General features: G+C 33.7%; 1 protein-coding gene across 1 annotated transcript; it reads left to right on the top strand.

Moving 5' to 3' along the window:
- The first annotated feature begins 302 nt into the window (after positions 1-302).
- On the top strand, positions 303-27,174 carry LOC124537390 (atrial natriuretic peptide receptor 1). Its single transcript, XM_047114223.1, has 22 exons — positions 303-659; positions 2,115-2,280; positions 5,464-5,547; positions 5,689-5,851; positions 6,285-6,404; positions 8,854-8,963; positions 9,203-9,391; positions 9,742-9,877; positions 10,022-10,113; positions 10,852-10,993; positions 11,516-11,600; positions 13,103-13,229; positions 16,053-16,220; positions 16,784-16,960; positions 19,444-19,600; positions 21,191-21,349; positions 21,971-22,148; positions 22,790-22,936; positions 23,593-23,785; positions 24,607-24,759; positions 25,084-25,204; positions 25,573-27,174. Exons 1-22 carry the CDS (start codon positions 439-441, stop codon positions 25,839-25,841), a joined length of 3,357 nt encoding a protein of 1,118 aa, XP_046970179.1. The 5' UTR covers positions 303-438; the 3' UTR covers positions 25,842-27,174.
- Positions 27,175-27,401: the final 227 nt, after the last annotated feature.

The raw sequence follows: 27,401 nt of genomic DNA on the forward strand, positions 1-27,401 counted from the left end.
AAAATGGTTGAATATTTATTTTTAATTATATTTCAATCGCCTGGATCATATAATTTCACATAATCTGTAACTAATTGTTTATAGAGGGACAAAGCTTAAAACGTATTCAAGTTGTAATGGGTCCGAGAGCATTAATTTCATGATCTCTCATCAAGGGTTAATGGAGGGGAATGGCGGGAAACGCGACCTGTTGCGTCACTCTCACAAGTTGCTGTATCAAAAACCAGCGTCAGTTTATCGCTCGTCTCTCAGGAAATCGCACGCTTCCGCCATTTCAGCATTCAGGCGCTAAACTGCAAGTTTACAAATATATCGCACTGAACCGTCTTGACTTTCCTCTTCTAGTTCAATATTTCTTCGACATAAAAGTTTAAAAATAATTGCATAAGATAAATATACGTTGAAACGTGTTTTGTATATTCGTATTTAATTTAAAAGATGCATTTTATAAAACTGTCTCGGCTGTTACTGATACATCAAATGTTGTCTTTATGCCTGTCTGATCGTACAGTGTACAAAATAGGAGTATTAATGGCCTCGAGATTAGATTCGCCGTTTGATTTGGAGCGTTGTGGTCCAGCTGTCGACCTGGCTCTGGATAAAGTTAATGAGAAGTTTCTAGCTCATCATAACGTGGAACTGCAAAAAGTACAGGGCAGGTAAGTCGTGTTTGTTAATTGGATGGTTCTCGTCAGTAAGGACATTATAATCTAATATATTAATGAATATATATAAAAGTTACATGTTGTACATCATTTATCGACACTCAAGTTTCCACGCGTAAAGTATGGCTATCAAATATTAACAAATATGTATCTATAGTATTAATATAAATAATACAATAAACTTATTATAAAATTATAAGAGTAAAAATTGTAGAAAATCTTAAAATTATTTCTAGATATTTCGTGAGATTTCCTCTTGATCCGTTTGAACTTGAGTGAAATCTGCCTTAAGCCTTTCATGATCAATCATATTGATTACTAGACTACGAATTTTTTAAAAGCGAATAAAATATATATTTTCTAAAATTTTCAAATGAAATATTCTTAACATTGTATGTGCTATACTGAAACAATAAATACATATATAGCTATACCATGTTCTCTTGCAACAGGTACATATATATACTTATGTGGTGCCGTTATAGTGATGAAGTAAACTAATGTTTGTACTATATTATAGGTATATTTAAAAATTAATTTAAAGGACACGTGTTTGTCTCTTTATTTCAAAACTTTATATTCGTGTATACATTGATATCTAAGTAAGTTTATGCCGGAGTATGTTTGTTCAATCCATAACTGACAATACATATTGGGTTTGTTGAGCAGAAAATAAGGAATGCTGAAATGATGGGTCGATTAGATAAAGATGAAAATTGAAGCTCCACCCTTCAAATGGAAATTCCGCACATTAATTTCATAGTACGTCTCTACATTACGAAACGATTTTAAAAATTTCCTATTTCTATACCTATATCCTGTACTAGCAAAATTTTTTACCTAAGATGAAATGAATTAAGTAAATAAACTTTTGAGGACCTACACAATATTATGTCCTTTCTCCGAAGGTTGTTAGGAGCAGATCGTTTTCTTAGCGATAAGATCGCTTTTTAATACATTACTTTTAATAAAAGCCTGAGTCTCCACGATACTATAAAATGTTCAGTATAAAAGATTTTCACTTATTATTCCTCTCACGGGCGACTTTGCTCTATGTTTAAAACACGTCGTATTATTTGACACGTTGTTTGTGAACTAAAATATTTTACTACGGACATTAAAAATATTTTTTCGTGTGTTGAATAGTAATGTATAGACAACACTGATCCATCGTGTTATAAGAGCTTGCAAGCCAGATATAATAACATTACTTTCAAATAATTAGAAAATCTTTAGTCTGTTTGTTGCCCAGAAAATCATAAGAGTTAAATAATATCATAAAAATCGTTTCCGTTAATGTTTAATTACAGTGTTTAACAGAACCTAAGTGTTAAATAACAAATTGAATTAGTTTTTTTATAGGTACTTAGTTTACTAAAGTTTTTATTGAAACAATTTTATAGTTCTAGTAAAACTTTTATCATATTTAAGTAAAACAATTGTTACCAGCTACCCGTCTTGCTCCGGTGCGATCGCCCCTGGCCTGGCCGCGGACATGCACTTTAAGGACGACGTCATAGCCTTCGTTGGTCCCGCCTGTGCATTCGCGTTAGAGCCTGTTGCCCGCTTGGCTGCCTACTGGAACACACCCATCATTACTGGAATGGGAGATCAAGTAATGTTATATCTTATAGCATCCTTAAGGATATTTTATTTCTTAACGAATTCTACAGATAAACTATAGATTATTATACATCTGCGGCTGCCATCACGTTTACATAATACATAACTGTTACAAGTGTGTAATATACGATGTATTTTAAGTAAGGCTCTTTAAAGATTTTAAGCTATGTATATAGAACAACTACTGAATAGTAATAATCGTGGAAATTGGTACCTCTCACATATTGAGCTTATTAGTTACAAGAAAATTTGGAAAAATAAATTAAGATCAAGTTGTACACAAACTAAACAAAATAAAACATAGTTAAGTCCGGTCCTTTATCTTTTCTATTGTTTTATTTTCTTTATCCGTATTCTCAATATTAACTCTAAATGTTTTTATTCGTTTGATCTTATCTTGATCTAAAAATATAGGTCTTCTTACTAAATGGAACGTATTACACTGTCTTATAATTATTTTATATTATTTGAAAGAATATCGAGGACAAAACTCTTATGAGGTATTATTTTATTTAAAAATAGAAAGCAAGCAAGAAGCAATATGTCGTTGGATTTCATCGCACATATTACATACACGATAAATGATTACAACCCGGATGTTAACGAAGGAAAAGTTATTAATTAATAACGATAAAAGCGATGGACTTCGAAGGATTAATTTATTAAGCTTTCAATTGACATAAATTGCCGATATGTGGCTTATAATTGTAAACGTATCTTGCCATTTTCTGATGCAGGATGGAGACTTAGTTGATGTTGTGAAGGTAACGATACAAGAAGTATAATTTTATAAAAAACTTTGTATATAGGTCGACATATGTACATTGTATACAAGTTGTCGTCCGCGAGTTCGTTTGTGTTTAAGGGGTTGGTAGTCATGTGTCAGGCAAAAAGTAGCCTATGTCCTTACTTGGAGTTCAAGAGTGCTTCATAACTAATTTCATCAAATTCGGTTGGTCGTGAGAGAGCGAGAGATAGAGTTACTTTCGCATTTATAATATTAGTACAGATTGAGTCGAGATGGCCCAGTGTTAGAACGCGTGCATCTTAACCGATGATTGCGGGTTCAAATCCAGGCAAGCACCGCTGATTCATGTGCTTAATTTGTCATTATAATTCATCTCGTGCTCAGCGGTGAAGGAAAACATCGTGAGGAAACCTGCATGTGACAAATTTCATAGAAATTCTGCCACATGTGTATTCCACCAACCCGCATTGGAACAGCGTGGTGGAATATGTTCCAAACCTTCTCCTCAAAGGGAGAGGAGGCCTTTAGCCCAGCAGTGGGAATTTACAGGCTGTTGTTGATTGTTGATGAAGATATAAGAGCGAGCTATATATTAACGCACTGCGCGCACTGGTAACTTTTGTTACGGTGACTGTTTCGCCACTCTTATCAAATCCGTGAATATGATCAGTTGCAGACACAAATGTCACGTCGTAATGTGCGCGCACTTCCATATATTCACGGACTCGACAACCGTCACCGTGACAAAAGTTATCAGTGCGCGCAGTGCGTAAGACACTAATTGTATGTTTTACATCCCTAATTATATAATAACCATTTGTCACTATGATATTGTGCGAGGCCGTCTTTCTAGTTACTACCAACTCACCATATTTTTGACTTCAATTCCCAAGGCTTGAGCCCATTGATGATATAGGGAATAATTTTTATTATTTACGTTGCCAATCTGTAAATAAATAGATTAACAGCTCTGTCAAATTTATAAACAAACAAATCATACCTCATTTACAATATTAGCTAGATAACGTGAAGTACGTAATGCATTAGAAATGTTTACATTTTTATTGAATTAAATTTAGTCTTTTTCCAAATCATAAAAGTTCAGGTTTAAAGATGTTGCCTTCCAAATTCATGTAATCACCTCTAATTGTCTGACGTAACGATTCGTGGTCTTTTGAAAAAAGTGCTCATGTTAAATAAAGATGTTCTTATCGTTCGGTATAATGAAGCCCCAAAGTCTACTTAAATCGGTCCCCGTGGTTTAAATCCTGAGTTGATAAGGCTCAATCTCCTAGCTTTCACTAATCACTTAACTACGTTTTGTAAAGGTCAAGCGGTAACTTAAGACGCGTGGATAATTATACTAACTAAAACAAAAATAATCTTGAAAATTTGTTTAAGTATTTTTATTTATTTCCTTAGGATAGAAATTCATACTATATCTACTATCAAAATTTTTAATTTCTCTACGATTTGTACCGATAGTCCTTGTGCGCCCTTGATGAGCCCCTTAATTAGAATTGTAGGATTTTGTATTTAATCTATGGAATTAATTAACTAAAACAGAACGTATACAAATGATATATTATAGCATAGCAAATGGAGCTAAAATATATTAAGTCAAGCGACGGGATTCAATAGTTTTTCAGAGAAAAGTTTTATCTCGGCATCAGTGATTACCTACTCGTTTCAACTCCATTCTACTAATCCCTTGTGGTCAAGGGTACAAACAAATCAGTGTGAGAGCCACCGAGGACAGGAATGTTGTCCGCGAACTTGGCATTGAGGTGACAGGTAATGGAATTGGATTGAAATGTAATGGGGCAGGAGAACACCTCTCTAAGGTATTAGAAACAAATAGTTTATCGGTTATGTGATTAAAGTGATTCCAAAACATCGTCGATGATAAAATTGTACTTTAAACGCAATAAAGAACATCATTAATTTATTTTCCATTGTTTATGACAAAGTGACTACTATATCTATTATAATATATATTATCGTTATTAGTTATTGTTTTATTTAACAACTACATAAACTATATAATAAGTATTATTAAAAAGTAATTCGAATTAGAAAATGTATTTCATCGTTAAATCTAAAATTTATCAAAACAAATATGTATAATATATGTATAACATTTATTGTTTTTGTTGCTCCTCCTGGTACAATTTATTTCGCACGTAATCTCGTTATTTAGGGCATATGTCACGTAGGTTTATTCTATTTTATGAAAATTGCGAATACAATGACTACATAGACATACATATACTCAAAAATTCTGAATTAGTATATAGATTATCTTTAATCATTGAGCTTGAAATACAGACATAAATACCGGTGATTTTAAAATGAGAAGATTTAGAAACATAAATTTTGACCGATTGTAATTATTTCTCAAATTTTGACATTCACTAATCTTTCTAGCCTCCGTCTGAGGGAGAATTAGCAGCACCAGCCAGTGTCGTTAGTCGTATGCACAGACTTAGAAATTTACGCAAAGGTACCAGGGTAAGTATACAATGATATCACATTTTTAATGTATTGCTTACCTTATCTTCTTTCTTTCTTATTCGAGGGGAAAAAGATAAAGCAGGAAGAATTTTAATAGTCCTGTCAAATCAATTAACAGATTAAAAATACCATTTGCAGCCTCAGACATTGTTTAACGACAAGGGCAAGTACCCGACTCTGACACGCATGTCGTATTGCCAATGTCGTTTGCCGCGCGTCTTCACGAGCGTTTTCGAGCGGTTTGGCTGGACTCACGTCGCTCTACTGCTTGATAAATCCGATTTATTTTCACTAACTGTTGGTAGGTATAATATTAATATGCACATATAGACTTTTTAATTATAGGCAAAAAGCTTGGTCAACCAGTAATCTTTTCTCTTAAACAGACTCTAAAATCCGTATAGAGTATACGTAGGCCTTTTTTTTTAAAAATAAGTGTCTAGTATTTTTTTTTAAATTATTTGTTTATATTTAGTTGTCATTTAGGCCGTAATATTACTGGTGTGCATTAAGCACTCAGCAGCAAATGTATGACTAAGCAGGGTAAAATATGTTGGCGAATAAATTCGTCTATACCGTCATAAATCGTAGTTTTTAGCTACCTAGTTCTGTATTAATATTTATTAGGTATATTTAAGATACTATAAAGAGGGCTTTCATTGTTTCTGGTCTTTTAGACTCAAGTATTACTTCAGTAGGCAAAGGTTTTGTTTATTGTTATTAATGTTGTACAGGCAAGAGCCTAGAGTGGGGCTTAAGGAAAGAAGGCGTGCTGAAGGCTGTGAGGGAGTTGGATGGGAATGAGAGGGAGTCCTGCGAGGCGCTTCTTAAGGATGTCAGTATGTACGCAAGAGGTAAGAAGACGTGATTAGTTTATATTGATACTGATATATGTCTGACGTATTCTAGTTTTTGGAAATAAACTCACGATTATTACTTTTTTACGATCGCTTATATATTTTGCTTTTGTATGATCCGTTATTTTGTTTTATTTGCTTTCATTGTTTCGAGGTGCTATTAAATGAACTATTGTAATTATTAGTATTGGGTCAAGCATGGGAAATTAAAAGCGTTTTTCACCAAATTGCAAAACATATTTCTTATATTTTAAAATAACTCTAATTAACAAAATATACTAAGATTTCTAACACTAAACGAGATTTTTAGAAAAAGAAATAAATGTCTATAGGTTTGTGTAATATTCGGTTGGTTATAAAATGAATAAATTAAAACTTCTCAGAAAACTTGTCTCAACTTTTTATAAAGTAATTAGTCATTTGTTCTACCATTGTCTTTATAAAAGACAATGCCTTTTCTATTGACCAGCTCGAGCCACTTTGGTACAATTGAACGATTTAATATAAGAGACAGCAAAATATTTTACCAAGGTCATAGAAGTTCATTACGCACGATTTCCTTCCGTCTCTTACAAATAACTTGGCGTTTACGTCGTTTTTGTTACCTTCTTTGATATTTCATATGTGCCTAGTAGTATTGAATATTTTTGTTTACACAAGTATACATTTAAAGCAGAGACTCCTACAGTAAGTCATAATTATATGAAAAACATTTTCAATTGTCATTTAATGTGGTTAGGTAAATTAAACGTAAAGTCCAAAGCCTTTATGAAATTAAAATACGTAAAGTAGGTATTTGTTTTATTTATTGGTTTAAATATTTTTGAATCAGTAGGTATATGTTACTAAAAAAATGCACGAAAAAAATGATTGCTGGAACTTTCTAAATTTAAATTTCGAATTCGTGTATCTTTTAGGTGAATCCCACATTCTGACTATTTGGTCACGCATGACAAAATTCTCATAAAAAGTCTTTTTAAACAAACAAATGTCTGTTATGTTTTAGTATAGAACAAATAACAAATGTATTTCACATTTTGGTAGGGCTTTGAGCAATTCATCCTTATTGGGTACCACCCACACATCATGTTAAACTCTAACGCCAACAGTAATATTTACTACTAGTAATAGCCCGCGGCTTTGTCCACGTTTTAGAGTGTTGGTTGTCATGTGTCAGGTAAAAAAAGTTGCCTATTTTGGAATTCAAGATTGCTTCATTCCAAATTTCATCAGATTCGGCTCAGCGGCGTGTTCCTGAAATAGCGATAGACAGACAGACTTCCTTTCACATTTATAATATTAATAAATCGCTCATCCAGAACATCGTCACAATTGCAAAAATCTCTAAAAGGACTTTCATTCCAAACGATCTCATTTCGTACATACTTTCTAGTGTAATATTGTCAGAATTATTGTTATATAGATGTCAATCAAAAACAGTGGCAACAGGCACAGCTAGGTATAACTTACTCCCCAAGGCAAATGGTGAAAAAGTGGCCTAGGCTTCTACTTTGCTCACTTAAGCTATCTTTTATAAAAGAGCAGCATAATTAGCATGAGCTCGTACGAAGACGTAGCTGTACGCGAGGAAATAAATTAGCACAGTATGGGCGTATGATTGTTTTATAATGTTTTTTTAATATCTATATTTAAATATCATTATTAAAAAAAATATTATTATTTAAAATCTTAATTTATTCCATGCGAACTCGCGACGAGCTTTCAAGAATAAAGTTACTTGTTTAAAAGTATAGTTATAGTATAGTTATAAAGTTTACTCTATGTTTGTGCTCGTTGCTCAATTATTGTAACCAATAATTTTCCGTACACATTCATATAATATGTAAGTTTATATAACATTCATTTTTATAAATAATATTCAAACTGAGAGCTTAATCAGGGAGACGATACAGTTATTATTTAATTTTTTATGGTCGCGTGATTGTACGGATAAAATAATACCACGAGATTAAATCCTTATTAGTGATACCCGTATGAAATTGGACGGACAGCGGGCATTATATTATAATTCTCAATAAGTCATAACAAATGTGTTTCTTATTTAGTTTTTTCTTACGCCATAAATTATTCCATAAGTTTTATTTACTTGTTATTCTTAGAAATCATAAATCATGTTTCGTCAATTTCACACACAAATGTTTTCTTCGACGTAATATTTTATTTATGATTTTTCTACATGCAGTGTAAGAAAATGTTTTCTTTACTTTTTTAGGATTTATAAAGTAATACGAATGAGTATGAACGTATTACGTTAACCGAAAGTGGTTTAATCTAAAGGCGTCAGGATTTTCATGAGTTTAATTTGCCTTTATTAAAATTATTTTGCTCAGCGGCGAAAGAAAATATCGCAGAGAATGGGATTTCAGTTGAATGAGATTCTGCTATGTACCTATATATTCACGAACATAATATCTTCCACTGCCAGTGGTAATCCTGAGTGTTCGTGGCTCTTTGGTACGTGAGTTCCTGCTGGCCGCTCATTCGCTGGGTATGACGAGGGGAGACTGGGCCTTTTTGGACGTTGAAATATTTCAGGTGTGCTAATTTCTCTATGCTTCTAAAACTCTAAAATTTTATATAAATCTTATTTTTTTTATATTTGTGAAAAAATAATTTGAATTGAACATTATATTTGTACATATCATATATTATTGAATATAATATTGTATCACTAAATTCTGTTTGTCTATGGTCTAGTTAATATTTGGCAGACGTTTAATTTGACGAATTTTGTTCTTTCGGGCTATTTATTAATTGTATCGCTCTTTTATAAGGGCGGGTATTGGGGAGAAACTGGGTGGGCTGCAGGCGACGAGCGGGATGCAGCCGCGCGCGCAGCCTACGAGGCTCTGCTGCGCGTGTCGCTTAAACTTCCCACCGGCGACCGATTCGATGAGTTCGCGGACACAGTGCGAGCGCGCGCCAAACTGCACTATAACTATACTTTTTCCGATGGTGAAGAGGTCTGTGTACTAAGTTTACAAATACTTAATAAATATGTTTTTTTTTTGTTTTTCTGCTGTTCTTTATATCCTAACTTGTGCCGGGAAGGCACCGATTATTTCACCAATGATACTTACGTGGAGAACACACGCTGGAGATTGAACGCTACGACCGAGATTACAGACTTAACATTATTCAGGTGGTGATATCTGAAACAAACGTGTGTCATTTTCGTAAGTAAGTTTTTTTAAGTAAGTCCGATATTTCTTCAAAAGTTTGTTGCAATTTACTTAATATTTATTCTTTTGTCCCATTGTCTCCTGCCTGTTTAATCTGTACAATTATATTATATACACGATACTGTCAGCAGGTGAACTTCTTCATAGGCGCGTTTTATGATGGAGTGTATTTACTGGGTATGGCGTTGAACGAAACCCTCACGGAGAGCGGAGACATCAGAGATGGAAGGAACATCACACGTCGAATGTGGGGCAGAGATTTTCACGGTGAATATTTATGTATATAGATATGTATGTGTGTTACTCTTAATGTTGGAATAAATATATTTACGTAGTCTTCTTGAAATAATAAAGTTTACAGTTGCTTATCAATGTTATTTAATGCTAAATTCATTTATTTATTACGTTTAGGAATCACTGGTCACGTGCGTATTGATGCTGTAGGTGATAGAGATGCTGATTATGCCATATTGGATCTCGATCCCGTTACTGGAAAATTTGAGGTTAGTATATGTGTAGCACGAGAATTAAAATGTCATTTTTTCTATAAAGAAAATCGATATTATGATTACATATTTAATTAGTGGTTGTATTTAAGGCAAACGGCGTTAGTTTCATAATAATAGCAAGTTACTACGGATTCATTCCTTTTCTAATAAACAAACATTTAATAACGATGCAATAAACATTATATATACTCTAGTAAAGGCATCGATATTAGGTCAGTCGCATTAAACACTGTAATAACTTTCGTTAATTGAAAACTATTATTACACTTTATGAGTTGTATTCTCGTTGAATAACGCAAACCAGAGTGCCTTCCGTTTTAAATCAAATCAAAATATATTTATTGTTCTTATATCAAAATACATATCTCACATAGGCCTTGTACCCCTAAACTAGGAAAACCCGTATCTTAGGGGCCAGTGAATTCCCAATCAGTGTTTTAGTTCAACTTTAAATTTAATGCTTAAATCAATAAAAAATTTAAAATAAATAGTGTACAAATAAACAGAGAACAAAGGAACACAAAATAAAACCTCTCGATCAACTATGACGCCTCTGATTGATTTTTAATTGATCGGTTAAAAATCTTCCAATGTTACTAATAATAACTATCTATAATCTAAAAATTTGAAAATAACATATCTATAATAGAAGAACAACTTCAATAATTTGCAAGTTATACATTATGTGGTCTACCTTACTACGTAGTAACGTAGTGCTATATTTATCCCAAGGTGGTCGCGTTCTATCACGGTCTGAACAGCAGCTACAAGCCGGTGGCGGGCAAAGCCATCCACTGGCCGGGCGGGCGCCGCGCGCCGCCGCCCGACAAGCCGCGCTGCGGGTTCCTCGGGACCGACCCCGTGTGTCAGGGCGGTGAGACTGTTGACATACTATACTCGTATATGATTACGTTGTGGAGATGTTGAAATGTTTAGGAACTCTGAAAATAATTCACAGTTACAAAAAGGAAAGTAAATTTTCTCTCTCCACTGATTTGGGTGATAAAATGGAATAGGTTTTAAATATACATTCCCTTTTTCCTTATCAAAGCGTATCTCATGTTATGACACTAATGTTAAATTTGAATTAACAGTCAAAAAAAGAATCGGCTTCTACAATTTGATACGACCTTGATTGTAGACATAAATGTGCAAATATATTATTTTTTATAAAATCACGGCTTAACATGACACACCACGTTGAAAGGTACCCAGATATATCTCTATCTCGTTCATATTACATTTTCATTTTGGTATAAAAAGATGAAAGTATAATTTATAATATTTTTGGCGTGAATTTACTTTACGCCAAATTTTATAACGCGTAAAAAGTAGCTATGTGGAGTGGTTCAGACGCGGCAAATTGTAATTTATCGTTCATTTTCACGCTGCTCAGAGGCCCAGGCTGTTTTGATATATTGCTTTATTGGCCTGGCCGTTTTCTTAACTCTCGCGGTAACAGCCGCTTGTGTGGCCTACAAGTAAGTATCGCAAAGCTAACAAGATATTTTAAGCAATAATCTATGTGTATTTGTAATTTATAGGAACAACACAAAATAAAAATATATATTGTTATTTATCAAATAAAATTACTCTGTATTATTATCATACCAATAAATTTTTTTAGGACACGTTAAGTAAATGCACAAGAGGCCGCCTTATCGCTAAAACAGCTATTGCGGAAACATTTATTTATTTATTCCATGTGACATAAAAAGAGTCCCAGTCGTCTCAATATTGGAACAAATAAATGGGCAAATATTATTATTTACAACATTAGCTGTGTGATAATCTTGAGAAAGTTTACAAGTTGAAAGTATTTAAGAAAAACGACAATAAATTATCTACACATGTAAATATATTATAAATAATTACCTACCAAATTTATTAGGCCAAGGTCTATAATTTGCGTAATTTTATTTGTCGTTTTCATTTTTCTTTTGTTACTTATTGTGATTAATAGCCGCAAAGTAAGCTCTAATATAATTTGACGTCTAAGAATATTGTAGACGGCCTCACTTTTGTTTGTCTTCCGGGCAAATATAATACATAATTATCTTTTAAAATATAAATCTCATTTTTTAATCTTTGTTGATATTAATAAGTTCGAACAGAAAAATATGAAATTATTATAAAGAATCAGCTTTATTTTTCTCGTTATGTCTCTTATTTTTTAACAATTTAATTTAACAAAATCATCATATCAATTATTATGTATATGTATATTATGTATCAGACATACAGACGAGATGGCCCCATAAATAGAACTTGTGTATCTTAATACAAGATTGCGGGTTCAAAGGCGATTAAACATCATTAAATTTTCCTTTGCTTAATTAGTGTATATTTTATTTCGTACTCGTCATTGATAATACCGTCGTGAGAAAACCTGCCCCGTAAAGAATCGTGTTGTAATAAGCTTCTACCCTTATCCTCAAAAGGATGCCTCTACCTAGGAGGAGAATATTTACAAGCTGTTACATTTCTCGTTATGCGTATTGCTTTTAAACATAATATAATACAGAAAGATATTAACATTATTTTTGGTTAGATGGTATGGGAACTGAGTTATACGTAATGACCTGATCTATATATTGTTAAGTAACCTGTCATTTACAGTAACAACAACAACAACAACAGCCTGTAAATTCCCACTGCTGGGCTAAAGGCCTCCTCTCCCTTAGAGGAGAAGGTTTGGAACATATTCCATCACGCTGTTCCAATGCGGGTTGGTGGAATACACATGTGGCAGAATTTCTATGAAATTTGTCACATGCAAGTTTCCTCACGATGTTTTCCTTCACCGCTGAGCACGAGATGAATTATAAAGACAAATTAAGCACATGAATCAGCGGTGCTTGCCTGGGTTTGAACCCGCAATCATCGGTTAAGATGCACGCGTTCTAACCACTGGGCCATCTCGACTCAGTTCTTTAAAGTAAAACGATCGACAAAATAAAATATAACAATTATCCATATGTAGGCAAGTGCGTATAGACGCTGAGCTGAACAACACAGCGTGGCGAGTTCGCCCCGAGGAAGTGCTGGTGGAAGTCGGAACAGGCCTAGGTTCGAGTCCTGCGTTGCACAGCATTAACGAAGTGCTCAAGGTAGTATTTATAATTATAATATATAGTTCTATATGATTTAATTTGAGTTGAAATTTAAATCACAGTAACTTATTTCTTTGATATGTCTTCTGGTACAACGATTGATTTTTTTTAACACAAAATAATTAGTTAAATATATTTAATTTAAATAATTTTTATTTTAATGATTCTCAAAACAAATATTAATGAAAACAAAATAGACGTAACATTAGGAATAACAAATATTGGGTTTCCGTTACTCAACTAGTCTTATACTTAGACACAAGTTCAACTGAAAAACATACAAAGGAGATAGTATGGTACTTAGTAAAGTAGGTATAATAAGTACTCACTTTATTTTTTGCTCAGTATGATCACCGTATCGTAACATTTTCTTGTTAGGTAATAAAGTGAAGCGGCTTAGCAATCATCATCATCGTCACCTTCCTTTTTATACTACTATTGTACAAGGCTCTGTTTCCGTAAACATGGGCCTATTGTACAAGCCTTGATCCATCGTCAATATGGGTAAATGTAACCCGACCTTGGCAATGCCATGCCATATAACTGCTGTACGTTTAACGCTCCGCTTCCCTTGTCTAGTTTCAGTGTTAAATATTTATGTTTATTTAAATTATTAGTATTAAATTAAAAATTAAAAGGATAATTTCTTAAGCTTCTTAATCGTTCCCAAGTGGTAACAATTTCATTGTAACTTTCAAAATCATTTAATTTTTATTTGTCTTCCCAGAATAAATAACAATGGCTTTTGATGATGAAATACCTTTATAATTCACTCGCCTTCGAAACATTGCTAATTAATTTTATGTAATCATTGTTTTCAGTAACCTGCGTAATTGTTTCGTTTACAGTTTGGCGTTATGTTGTATGGTTCCATTTTCGTAGCAATTAAAGTCAACAGGCTTCAATAAATCGAAGGGAAAAGTTATTTTTCATTTAACACTATTATGTTAGTGATTTTCAAACAACAATTGAAGTTAGTTGTTTTATATATAGTATAATATTATTTATTGGCTTAAAATACCATCGATGTATTATCATTAAACCCAACAAAATAAATTTACTAGTAGAATACACAATAAGTTATAAATTTTTATAAATAAAAAAAAACCGCCTTCAAAAATGAACTAAAAAGAAAAAAATAATCAGTTACATCCATATCCAATTTACGATTTTTTAATCACCTCTCAAAGTCGGTGCCAACATTGCTAATATAGGTACGTAATACATAATACATACATACAAAAACTAAATCTATTTATTGTATAGATGACACCATTAGACAAACCTTACTATCGATACAAATTAAATGATTTCAATAAAGGAATTTATTTACTTTGTTGGCACCGACTTCAAAAGGTGATTAAAAAATCGTAAATTGGATATGGATGTAACTGATTATTTTTTTCTTTTTAGTTCATTTTTGAAGGCGGTTTATTTTTATTTATAAAAATTTATTTACTGCTTTTCAGTGTTGTTTTGTTATTTATAATTACAATTGGTAGTGTTTGTCATTCACTTTATTATACTCAGGACATTTCGGCTTTCGACTCTAAACATAACTCAACGCCGTTTCAATACGATGTGGACTGCAACTCAAATTAAGCGTTACCTTAGTTACAATAGCCTAATGTTAACTGCTCATCGCCAATTAGACAATACCATTTTTCGCGATGCAATGCCGTTAATCATTGAGGAGTTCTCCTGGTAGTCCACCATCAGCTAGACTTCATCATAGGCTTGTTTACTAACATCATTTGTTTGACGACTATCTTAAAGAAATAGAACTAAACCCGTAAAATAGTTACTAACTAATAGGTTCTGATTACCAGTTGTGGTCTTCATCATCAGTTCCACTTCATCAAATGTCACTTTTCGTGAGCATATGACCAAGGCACTTTGAATAAAACCGAAATCACTATAGGTGTGCCTATAAAATTTGAGGAGTTCCCTCGATTTCTCCAGGATCCCATCATCAGATCCTGATCTCCTGACAATGGGACCACCTGTAAAACATGCCCTTTCAAACAAAAAAAGAATTGTCAAAATCGGCCCAGCCATCTTCGAGTAATTCGGTAACATACATAAAAAATAAAAAAATAAAAAAAAAAAAGGCCCCGACGAATTGAGAACCTCCTCCTTTTTTTGAAGTCGGTTAAAAATGATTGAAATGTTTTGTAATAGAAACATAAAGGAAAATATGTTAAAGTTAATAAACGAGTTTATGTACTATATATACCGTTATATCAATGATCTATTAATATCTGTCTGAATCAACACAGTATATTATTGTTAGTGGAAGGAAGAAAGGCTTAAAATAACAAAATGGTACTTTGGTTACGAAAATACAATTTTTACGCTTCAGCGTTTCATTTTGTCTACTGACGATGTAAGCATTAAATGTACCAATCTTCCTTCTATACATATAAATACCAATACTTACATTCTACACAAAACTAAAAAATAACGCAATTTTTTTAATTAATACATCATTTAACTTTGATTCTTTCTTATATTTGGATAAAGGGTAATCTATACAAATAATTAAATTGGAGTGTCTGTTTGTAATATTAAAATAGCCCTTTTTACTCAATGCATAATAACATTTTTTTACAATTTTTGTCTGTGTGTCCGTCTGTTTGTTCCGGCTAATCTCTGGAACGGCTGGACCGATTTTGACGGGACTTTCACTGGCAGATAATTGATATAATAAGGAGTCTCTTAGGCTACAATAATATTTTTTTTTGTTAAATTCAAACGCGAACAATGTCACAGGCACAGATAGTCAGAAATATGTAACTAATCAAGGATGTTTTGCTTTAGTTGTCTCTCGGCTGGAGTACGCGAAGTAATTCAACGACGGGCGTGGGTCCGGCTCTCACGCTGTCTTCGTTCACGGTCGGTCTTTACAAAGGAAACCGCGTAGCCGTTAAGAAAATTCATAGAAAAAAACTGGATTTGAACAAAAAGCTACTATGGGAGATAAAACAAGTAACTTATTTATTTCACCCTTTTCATTTAAATATGATAAATAAATACATAATAAAATATTTTCAGTTAAGTAAAATGCTTCTCCAAGCTTTTTATTTTCATAGTATTACTAATGTTTGTATGCATCTATATACGTTTGTATATAGTATTTTTTTAAATAATTAGATTTGTTAGCACTTTTTTACATTTGTCATTCTTACAAACATATACATATAAAGATCCACAGTGACGACTACAAAAAAGTACTAAGTGTGTTGCATGTTATGTTTATATCAAAAACTTGGTTAATTTGAGTGGCTTTGTTATACAGTGTATCTCAGGGATGGTGGCGTACATGGTAAAGACCATGGAGTTTACTTTATTGTAGATAATTACCATATCGGTATAGGTATATATTAATTGGTGAATGTGAGTCGTTACCAATGTTTCTCGATAAAATTTACTATCGAATCTTTTGTTTATCAGAACCCACATTGACCTTGTATTACGTTCTTAAGGCCATCAACTGGTTATAAAACATTAGAACGAACAGAATAATTATTCCTTTTCTGCATTTTACCAAGGCCCGTAATGTCTCTCATGAGAATACTGCGCGTTTCATCGGCGCATGCGTCGATTGTCCTCTGGTGTTCATCCTGACGGAGTACTGTCCGAAGGGTTCTCTAAAAGATGTTCTCGCCAATGAAGAACTACAATTGGATTGGAACTTCAGGACTTCTTTGGTGCATGATATCGTTCAAGTAAGTGAATAATTATTATATTAATTTGTTTATTTTGTTAATATGTGCATTTTTTTTGTTGCTACGTTATGAGAAGTAATCATTTTCGGTCATGGAATGGTAGGTTGACCATTCACATTGAAAAATCATTTTTAGGAAACAACATAAACTTTTTTAATATGATATGAGTGTCTAATTTTTGAGGAAATGTGAAACAACAACATCAACAACAACAGTGTGTAAATTTCCCACTGCTGTGCTAAGGTCTTTCCTTCCTTTGAGAAGAAGGTTAGGAGCACATTCCATCACGGTGCTCCAATGCGGGTTGGTGGACATGTAGCAGAATTTTATTGAAATTAGTTACATGCGGGTTTTCTCGCTATGTTTTCCTTTATCGCCGAGCACGGCATCAATTATAAACACAAATACATAAAAAATCAGTGCTGCTTGCTTGGATTTCAACCCTTAATCATCGGTTAAGATGACGTTCTAAAAACTGGACCAACTTGGAGGAAATATAATAAATAAAATAATTAACTATATTTTACGTAAGTAAGTATAGATAAAACAAATTATTCATGTATCTAACAAAGTAAAATATCCCTACATTAATTCGCTTCAAAAGATTCTAATAAAGTCACGTATAAATAGAAAATCTCAGAATAAATCAAGTTCAATTCCATACAAACGTCGAACATGTCAAGTATTGTTAAACAACGAACACAATATCAAACACTACTAGCTATGAAGTAGCCGGTCCACTGATAAGGACGCCTCGTACTGCCCTGTCTGTTGTAACAATAAACCAAGGGTGAAATTTTATGACTTTGACTTATAATCTGAGCAAGTTTAACTGCTAACTCGAAGTTTAATCTTGTGAAAATTTATTACGTAATACGGTAATAATATTGTTGTATATAGGATTAATGGATTGGTGATTTTATGAACATGTATAATACAATCTGATGATTGTAGACACTGTTGACAGTATACATTTTTAATTTCAGAACGTTAGTCACTTTAAGTAACAGCTTAAAATTAAGATTTCATTATCGAATTCACCTCCAGTGGATGTTATTGTTATTGCACACCAATTACTGAGATGCGCTTATGCACAGTCCTTCAAAAATCGGATTCAAATTATTACACATTTAAATAAAACTAATTATAACGGATTTGAATCGCGTATATTAATTATTATATGATGTTTCGAGCACTTTGCAGTGTTCGTGTTCGTGTTCGTGGTCACGGGTAGTCTACCCGTGACCACGAACACTGCAAAGTGCTCGAAAATGTTATAATATTATATGAAATTATAAAAAAGTGTGTACTTAGTTTGAATATGATGATTATGCAACAGACAGGATTTGTATTCGATTAGTTCGATTTGATATTACTTGAATCTATTTATTATTCATGCCACGTTTAACTTTAAAAGATAAATAAAAAAAATTGCTCTTGATTGATCTGTTTTGATTTATTACCATCGTACATTTATTTACTTAATAATTTATATAATGAACTACAAGATAAATAATTGATTAAAAAATGAGTCAGTGAGATAGTCTAGTTGTTTGAACTTAGTATACTTGTATTTTACTTCGAGACACGAACTATTACTAAGTTAGCGTCATCGTCGGAGTGGGATTCGTAGCAAAGTTCCATAGTATCTCTATAATCCGACGCATCCGTGACCTTTGACGTAATTCCCGTTATCCGGTCTGATCCGACCATCGCTGTGAGCATGTATCTATATTTTATACAACAGACTTGGGATTCATCAGATTTGTTTTAGATTGTTTTTTATGATATCGGATTGGATTTATACGTAAACCACATTTGTTCGTTGGGATCTAGTGAATTGTTGATGTTATAAACATTTCTACGCCATTGACTCTTTATGATTGTCTTTCATTGGTATATAAATTATATGGATTAGGCTTTATTTAATTAATATGAAACAATTTATTTTACAACGTTTTAAAATTAACGGATGGAGAAATAGGCCACCTGAAGTTAAGTGATTATTACGGAAATCGGAATGATTAATATACACATATATGCGTCAAGAGCACAATGATTTACGGGAAACTTGGGCTATTGCCTTACCTCCTAACACAAGTGATAAACTTTAAAAGAGGGGTAAATAGGAATCTTATAAATTTCTTAATTGATTTGGGGCATTGCTAGCCTGTTTTTAAATATATGTTTATATTATATAGCAAATGCGCTAGCAACCTTGGGAAGTGAGATATTGTTTTGATTGCTCCGGTAATTACACTGGCTTCAAACCGGAACACAATTATACTAGATATTGCTGTTTGGACGGTGGCATATCTGATGTGTGTATTGTTCTCACTTAGCCGTCTAAGTGATTATTTAGAAGTAATTATTTTATGAAATTATATTACTATTAAACTGTAACTAGTAGTGGAATACTTCTTCCTTTATCATGTCTTTAGAAATGTTATGTTTTGAAAAGTGCATCCTCTTTCGTCACGTAGGGAATGTGTTACCTACACAGCGGGTTGGGTGCGCATGGTAAGCTTCGATCTTCCAACTGCCTCATCGATGGACGCTTCGTGCTCAAGATATCCGACTATGGTCTTAACACGCTGTGCACCCCCACCGACTTGATCAAGGACGACGCCTACTATTATAGTATGTATTTATTTGTACCTATTTTTATTTAATGATGAGGATGAAAGATGAAATATAAGATCCAATAGGCTATTTGACAATGCGAAAAATAAACTGTGAATTATTGTAATCAGTGTATATTATGAGTTTAAGTTTAATGGTTATTTAGTAACGAAAGTTGAAAATAATACTTAATTTATTCAAAAATCAATTAATAAAAATGCATTTTTTCAAACGTTTGTCACGTGACACAAAACGCTCCTGATCGGCCGCCTTATGATGAAGTCACTTTTTTGGGTTTTGGAACTTTTACCGGGTTCCTTATCTCCTACTAAATAATATAAAATGGATTTTAAAAACCAGTCAAATAGCCTATTAGTGAAAATTCTATTGAATGACTCTACTATAGACGAGTGCTCTGAGATAAATGATTGATAAAATGTATTTGCTCATATTACTATATTATTTAAAGAGCGCTGAGTATATTTGGTCTGTCATAGGATATTGCTAGTCTGTTGTGACATTTACTGCTAATTTCTGGTATCACAATATTATAATTATTTCGTAATACAAGTAAAGTTCTTAAATATATATTACTAGATGTTGCCCGCGGCTCTGCTCGCGTAAAATATGGTTATAAATAACGTCACAGACTAATTTAAAATATTACGTTAATTTAAGACCGCTTTGACCTTGCGCTTTGTTGATTGACTTTAAGCGCAAACTTTTCTCTTTTGAACTTTATTATATTACACTATTTCTCATCTATCCATCCATCATCAAGTGATAACTGTAACCCCTATGACATTCCGATGGAGTGCCGTAATTATTAGTCTGGTGCCGTTGCATATGGAGGTCTTAAATCACTCAGTAACATTATTGGCACGACAATATTTTAACTTAAAAATGACGGATCTCAAGACTAACGAATTTTCAACTATACACGAATTTTCAACTTTTATTTCAATCCTTAGGGGTAGAATATCCAAAAACACTTAAATAAATATCTACTCATTTCTAAAGGACAACAACAACAGCAGCCTGTAAATTTCTCATTGCTGAGCTAAGGTCTCCTCACCCTGTGAGGAGAAGGTTTTGTATAATATTTCTATATTTCACCTTCGAATATAGCCATGGAAAAGTTCAAGAACATTTCAAACTTACGAAACGGAAATTGAATTTTACGTAACGTATTGAATCGGGTTGTAGCTCTCGTAGCACCCGTAGCACTCGTAAACCAGATTGACGTATATCGTAACTAAAACTCGATTCATAAAAACCGTGTGTAAAATAAATAATATATTTAATAAAAATTAAAAATATACTTTATTTAACTATTATTTATATTTTTATATTTCTTCGTTTTAAATAATGTAGCAAATGTCTGTGACAACTTATTGAATACGTTCATGTATAAATCGTTACTTATTTTATGTTTAATTATAAAGATTAAAAAAAATATGTTTTAATTAAATCAATGACTTACTCTATAGGCAGCTTTATGTTCATGTAAAAAAATATTCGGGCTTGAGACCATCAGTTTATGTTTTCCGTAATACTGACTAGTTATATAATAATTAGTAGTACATCAAAGTGTTATATCACATTTAGAGTTGCTTTGGACGGCGCCTGAGCTGGTAGCGGGCAGTGTGTATCCGGGGGTTGTAGCATCTCAGAAGGGCGACGTCTATAGCTTCGGCATCATTCTGGAGGAGATTGTCCTCCGCGCTGGGCCCTTTCACCACTACACTGATTCTATGACTAACAAAGGTACACATGAGTTGAATTCTGATTGTTTTATTATGAAATATAAAAACATCTTTAAATTTACAAACGCTTACACTGAAACTAATGATAATAAATTAAACAACTACTGAGTTTCTTGCCGGTTCTTCTCTGTAGAATCTACTTTCCGAACCGGTCGTAGTTTCACTTAATTCAAAAGTGCTTGTAAAAAAGCCTACTTGAATAAAGTTTATTTTGATTTCATTTCATTTGATATAAGTTCCTAATGAATGTTAATCAAAACATCGTGAGCAAACTTAGACTCATTGGTTTTAAATCTTCTATTTGTATATATCCCACAGAAGGCATTTACGGAATTTTACTATGATTTCATCCTCTTGGCCAAATGCCATTCATGTTGGATGTTGGACAATTCGAAAGTTGAGTCAACTGTAAAGAAGCTTACATAGATGGTGCAGCACACAATAGGTGAAAGCGTGCGCCTAATGTACTTAAAATGACTTTCTCCCTTATGAGTTCAATTTAGACAGCTATTATAAAAATTAAATTTCATAACTAAGACAATAGATTAACACGAAGCCGATGCCCATGGGTGTCATCAGATATATGTGTTATGTTTGTAATGTCCATTGCTAATTGCATCAGAGATAGTGTCCCGCGTGAGCGCGCACGAGTCGCCGCCGTTCCGGCCGGCGGTGGTGGTGGGCGAGGTGGGGTCGGCGGGCGGCGCGGCGGCCGAGCTGCTGGAGCTGGCCGCGCGCTGCTGGGCCGACGCGCCCGACGACCGACCCTCCTTCGACACCATCAACGCTAACTACATCAAGTTAGTTGGCTCTACATACAAATTTCCCTATATTTATAAACAATGCAGCAAAGTTATAATTTATTATTATAATAAATATGAGACAACATCACATACATTACTCTGATCCCAATGCAAGTAGCTGAAGCACTTGTGTTATGGAAATCCGAAGTAACGACGGTACCACATACACCCAGACCCAAGACAACATAGAAAACTAATGGTAATCTACATCGACTCGGCCGGGAATCGAACCCGGGACCTCAGAGTGGCGTACCCATGAAAACCGGTGTACACACAACTCGACCATGGAGGTCGTCGTTGAGTCAAGCCACGCCACGCCACGCCAGTTTTAGTTTCAAATAAGTATCTAAGACAATATATTCCGTGTATAAAACTCATACATACAGGAAGTAAGGTATTCGATAATAATAAGTACACTTCGATCCGATTTTTAAGATATTGTGATGTTTTCTGAAAAGTATTATGCAAGTTACAAATTAATTGAATTCGAAGCCGTAATATTAGCGCTATTCAGAACGATGTATATTATAAAATACAAATAGGTACGATTAACAAAATATTTATTATTTATTAGATTGAAATCATAGTCCGTTAAATAATAATGCCACAGCTGAAATAAATAAACCTCATACTTATAGGGGTTATTGCGACAATTTGATGGACGACTTGTTACGACGTATGGAGCAGTACGCAAACAATCTCGAATCGCTCGTCGAAGAGAAAACGGAACAGTTGTCTTTGGAAAAGAAAAGATCAGAGGAACTACTGTATCAAGTTCTGCCAAGGTACATAATCTGATATCTTTGTCCAAGCCCTTATGTAATTAAAATAAATCGAAGTTTTTTATCTTTGTTCTGAAACAAAATAACGGCGTTTTGTTCTTGATCTAACTTTTTATCACCGCAATAGGGTATTATATTTTACCTCGATGATTTTCAGTCGACAGTATAAAAAAGTTACAAATCGCAGTTTTAACGACAATTTTGTTCAGTAAGTAATTGTTATTAAATGAAAATGGAATAGCAAAGTTTGATAAACCATTTTAAGATACATTATTATTTTATTTTTAAATTAAAATTTTGAGAAACTATGGTATACTCGAATATGAGTCGAGATGGCCCAGTGGTTAGAACGCGTGCATCTTAACCGATGATTGCGGGTTCAAACCCAGGCAAGCACCGCTGATTCATGTGCTTAATTTGTCTTTATAATTCATCTCGTACTCAGCGGTGAAGGAAAACATCGTGAGGAAACCTGTATGTGACAAATTTCACAGAAATACTGGCACATGTGTATTCCACCAACCCGCATTGGAACAGCGTGGTGAAATATGTTCCAAACCTTCTCAAAGGGAGAGGAGGCCTTTAGCCCAGCAGTGGGAATTTACAGGCTGTTGTTGTTGTTGTTTGTATGGTATGCACTTGTTCTTGTGTATACGAAGGCCGGTGGCGCAGCAGTTAATGGCGGGCGAGGTGGTGCAACCCGAGAGCTTCGAGAGCGTGACGGTGTACTTCAGCGACATCGTCGGCTTCACGGAGCTCTGCGCCGCCTCCACGCCCATGCAGGTCGTCGACCTCCTCAACGATCTCTACAGCACCTTCGATAGGATCATCGGTTTTTACGATGTTTATAAGGTATTTTGTGTTGTCTTAAATTTTCGCGATTATTACACATTTAAATAAAACTAATTATAACGGATGAATCGCGTATATTAATTATTTTTAAACATCACGACGTTTCGAGCACTTTGCAGTGTTCGTGGTCACGGGTAGACTAAGATGACATTTGTCTATTTGAAACTTCAAATAATTAATATACGCGATTCATCCGTTTTAATTAGTTTTATTTAAAGGTATTTTGTCTTTTTATATTTTGTAGTCTGAATTTATTGAAATGAAACTAGTTTAAACGGATTTTAATCGCGTATATTAATTATTTTTAACATCCCGACGTTTCGAGAGCGTGCATCTTAACCGATGATTGCGGGTTCAAATCCAGGCAAGCACCGCTGATTCATGTGCTTAATTTGTCTTTATAATTTATTTCGTGCTCAGCGGTGAAGGAAAACATTGTGAGGAAACCTGCATGTGACAAATTTCATAGAAATTCTGCCACATGTGTATTCCACCAACCCGCATTGGAACAGCGTGGTGGAATATGTTCCAAACCTTCTCCTCAAAGGGAGAGGATACCTTTAGCCCAGCAGTGGGAATTTACAGGCTGTTGTTGTTGTTGTTGTTGACGTTTCGAGCACTTTACAGCGTTCGTGGTCACGAGTAGACTGTCTACCAGTGACCACGAACGTTTAAACTAGTTTTATTTCAATGTGTAATAATCGCGAAAATTTAAGACAACATTAGTCTGAATTTACTCTAATGCGCTAGTTAAACCGAGTCTGTTGTGGCTGCTTAATTCGTACATTGTGCAATATTTGACAAAATGTTTCGGGGTTAAGGTGGAAACAATTGGTGACGCATACATGGTGGTTTCGGGTCTGCCAGAAAGAAATGGGGATTTGCATGCAAGGGAAATTTGTTTGATGGCGTTGGCAGTTGTGGAGGCTGTGCGCACCTTTGTAGTAAGACATCGACCGGCGCATCGGTTGGAGGTAATTTTTTATGGATTTTAATTTTCTTCTAAATGAAGTGTTCCACTAGTATGTTATAAAATTTTAATTTATAGGGGTTCTTTTTCAATTAGAATATTATTCTTAAATTAATTTTGTATCATCGTATTTAAATAGTCTTAAGAAACATTATCATTTATTTAGCGCTTATATTTTAAGCATAATTATACTTTAAAAGCTGAAATGATTAGGATAGGAAAATATTTATAATAGGAATAATATTTTTTTTTTATTTAATTAAAAAGAACTATTTTGTTTTAATAAATCCTCAAAAGTGTAAGACTTGTGATTGTGTGCGTGTGTGAGGTGCGCGTGGGCGTGCACTCGGGGCCGGTGTGCGCGGGCGTCGTGGGCGTCAAGATGCCGCACTACTGCCTGTTCGGGGACACCGTCAACACGGCCAGCCGCATGGAGTCCACTGGCCAGCGTGAGTCGTCTATCTATTGTCATTTTATGTGAACATTACAAAATGGTTGAAAAAATCCTCAATAGAGAAACAATACTGGCAGTAACTTTTAAAATATGATTGACGACCTCCATGATCGAGTGGTGTGTACACCGGTTTTCATGGGTACGCCACTCTGAGGTCCCGGGTTCGATTCCCGGCCGAGTCCATGTAGATTACCATTAGTTTTCTATGTTGTCTTGGGTCTGGGTGTTTGTGGTACCGTCGTTATTTCTGATTTTCCATAACACAAGTGCTTCAGCTACTTACATTGGGATCAGAGTAATGTATGTGATGTTGTCTCATATTTGTTTATTTATTTAAATACATAAATTTTAATATGTTTGTAGCATTACGAATTCACTTAAGCGAGAATACGAGGATTCTCTTGGAACAATGGGGTACATTTGTTGTGGAGAGACGGGGGGAGGTCGAACTCAAAGGAAGGGGTCGGATGCTGACGCATTGGCTGCTACATTGCTCTGAACAGGAAGCCAGGCTGGTCGCTCAGGGGCCGCAACCTCCACCACAGTACCCTATCCTGTTCCCGACGCTCCCACAGCCACCGATACTACACACGCCGTATTTGGTAGTCGATACGCCAACGCTGGCTGCCTAAATTGATATGAAGATAGAAAAAAATTGTAATAAATTAAATTTTGATTGATATTTTAGTATTCAAAAAATTAAGTTACGATGTTCAAATATCAAATTCTGTTAGATGTTGTTTTAAATTTATATCTAATAATTTATTCACCATTATAAATAGGTGCTTACCTAATTAATATTTCAGTATTATTAATATTATTTCGTACATTTTGTCTATAAAATCCCACGCGCAAAAACTTAATCATTGAAACATAAATCCAAGCAGTATAATTCCGTGATATCTCTATTAAATTAATTAAGCATTTTAATTGAACACAACTGTATACATATATGTATATCGTTATCCACTATATACATTATGTAAGAGTTTATAAAGAAAACATAACATGGTTTAATCTAAACAAGTTCATTTGTGATAAAAGAAAAAGCATCAAGGCCGTTCTGCAATGCGCGTTAAGGCTACGTTAATTAAAAACCTAACGACATTGCTCGTGATCTGATATAAGAGAGCTAGTTAGCTAGACTCAGCGATAAAGTTTACATTTACAGTCTCTGAACACGAATATTGCACTAATTACAATCTAATAGACTAGAGGCCATTAATAACTGGAGTAGAGAGACCATAACGAAAAAAAGTCCTAAATAAAAATATTTTTATTAATCAAACATTCTTTTGATTTTCATTCTTATGATTCAGGCATCTTATTAAAATGCAATCTATTGAATAAGTAATTCATAAAATACATTGATACATGGTGACATAAAGATTAAAACCAATTACAGTAGTAATTGTTAATACACGTGTTTAATAGGACACAACTTAGATGTAGCATCGGCCAAATTCGTAAAACCGATCACATCCGAATTAAGTACGCTATCCCAAATTATCAATATTTATTTCTTATGTGAATATGATCTTAACACAAACGTAATAACTTTTAATATCATATGACCCAATAGCTTCGTTACTTTGACCCGTGGATTTACATACACTTGGTTTCTCGTTTTGAACTGACGCGAGAATCTATAGTGATGAATAGCGTCGAATGTCGCGATAGGGAGCTATTTCTGTTGGTTGTGTAAATCGGCAGTAATCGGTTTTATTGAATTTGTCGACGCTACATCTAAGTTGTGTCGTATACATTAAACGTTTATAGACTAAGGAATTGTAGAGATGTCATCAATGAATGTTCGTCAATTAATCAATTATTACATAATCTTTTATTACTAAACAACAACGATGGCAGTTTCAATTCTCATCTTCTCCTATTTGTCAACAGATTTAGATATTTTTTGGATATATTATATTGACGAGATTTAGTGATACTTTTAAAAATAAATAAATATAAGGAGTAAGATTTTGGTGCAATATGATTTTTTATGTATATTTTCAATAACAAACTATGGTTTTATAAGGTTAATAAAAATTATTTTATTTTATGTATATAATATTAATTTGGTTATATTTAGGTTAGTGGTTATTGAGGTATCAGAAAATATTAATTTTGAAAAATAGATATATTAGAATTTGATACTAAATCAACGCATATTTTTTTTCGCTATTATATCG

This window comes from Vanessa cardui, chromosome 18 (assembly GCF_905220365.1).
Source record: "Vanessa cardui chromosome 18, ilVanCard2.1, whole genome shotgun sequence".
Classification (NCBI taxonomy): Eukaryota; Metazoa; Arthropoda; class Insecta; order Lepidoptera; family Nymphalidae; genus Vanessa; species Vanessa cardui.

Bases quoted from the DNA above. Each gene is read 5' to 3' on its own strand.
- LOC124537390 (XM_047114223.1), top strand. From the start codon at position 439: ATGCATTTTATAAAACTGTCTCGGCTGTTACTGATACATCAAATGTTG. The intron at 9,392-9,741 runs GTCTGTGTACTA...TACTGTCAGCAG, and splicing joins CTTTTTCCGATGGTGAAGAG to GTGAACTTCTTCATAGGCGC. The intron at 11,601-13,102 runs GTAAGTATCGCA...ATCCATATGTAG, and splicing joins GCCGCTTGTGTGGCCTACAA to GCAAGTGCGTATAGACGCTG.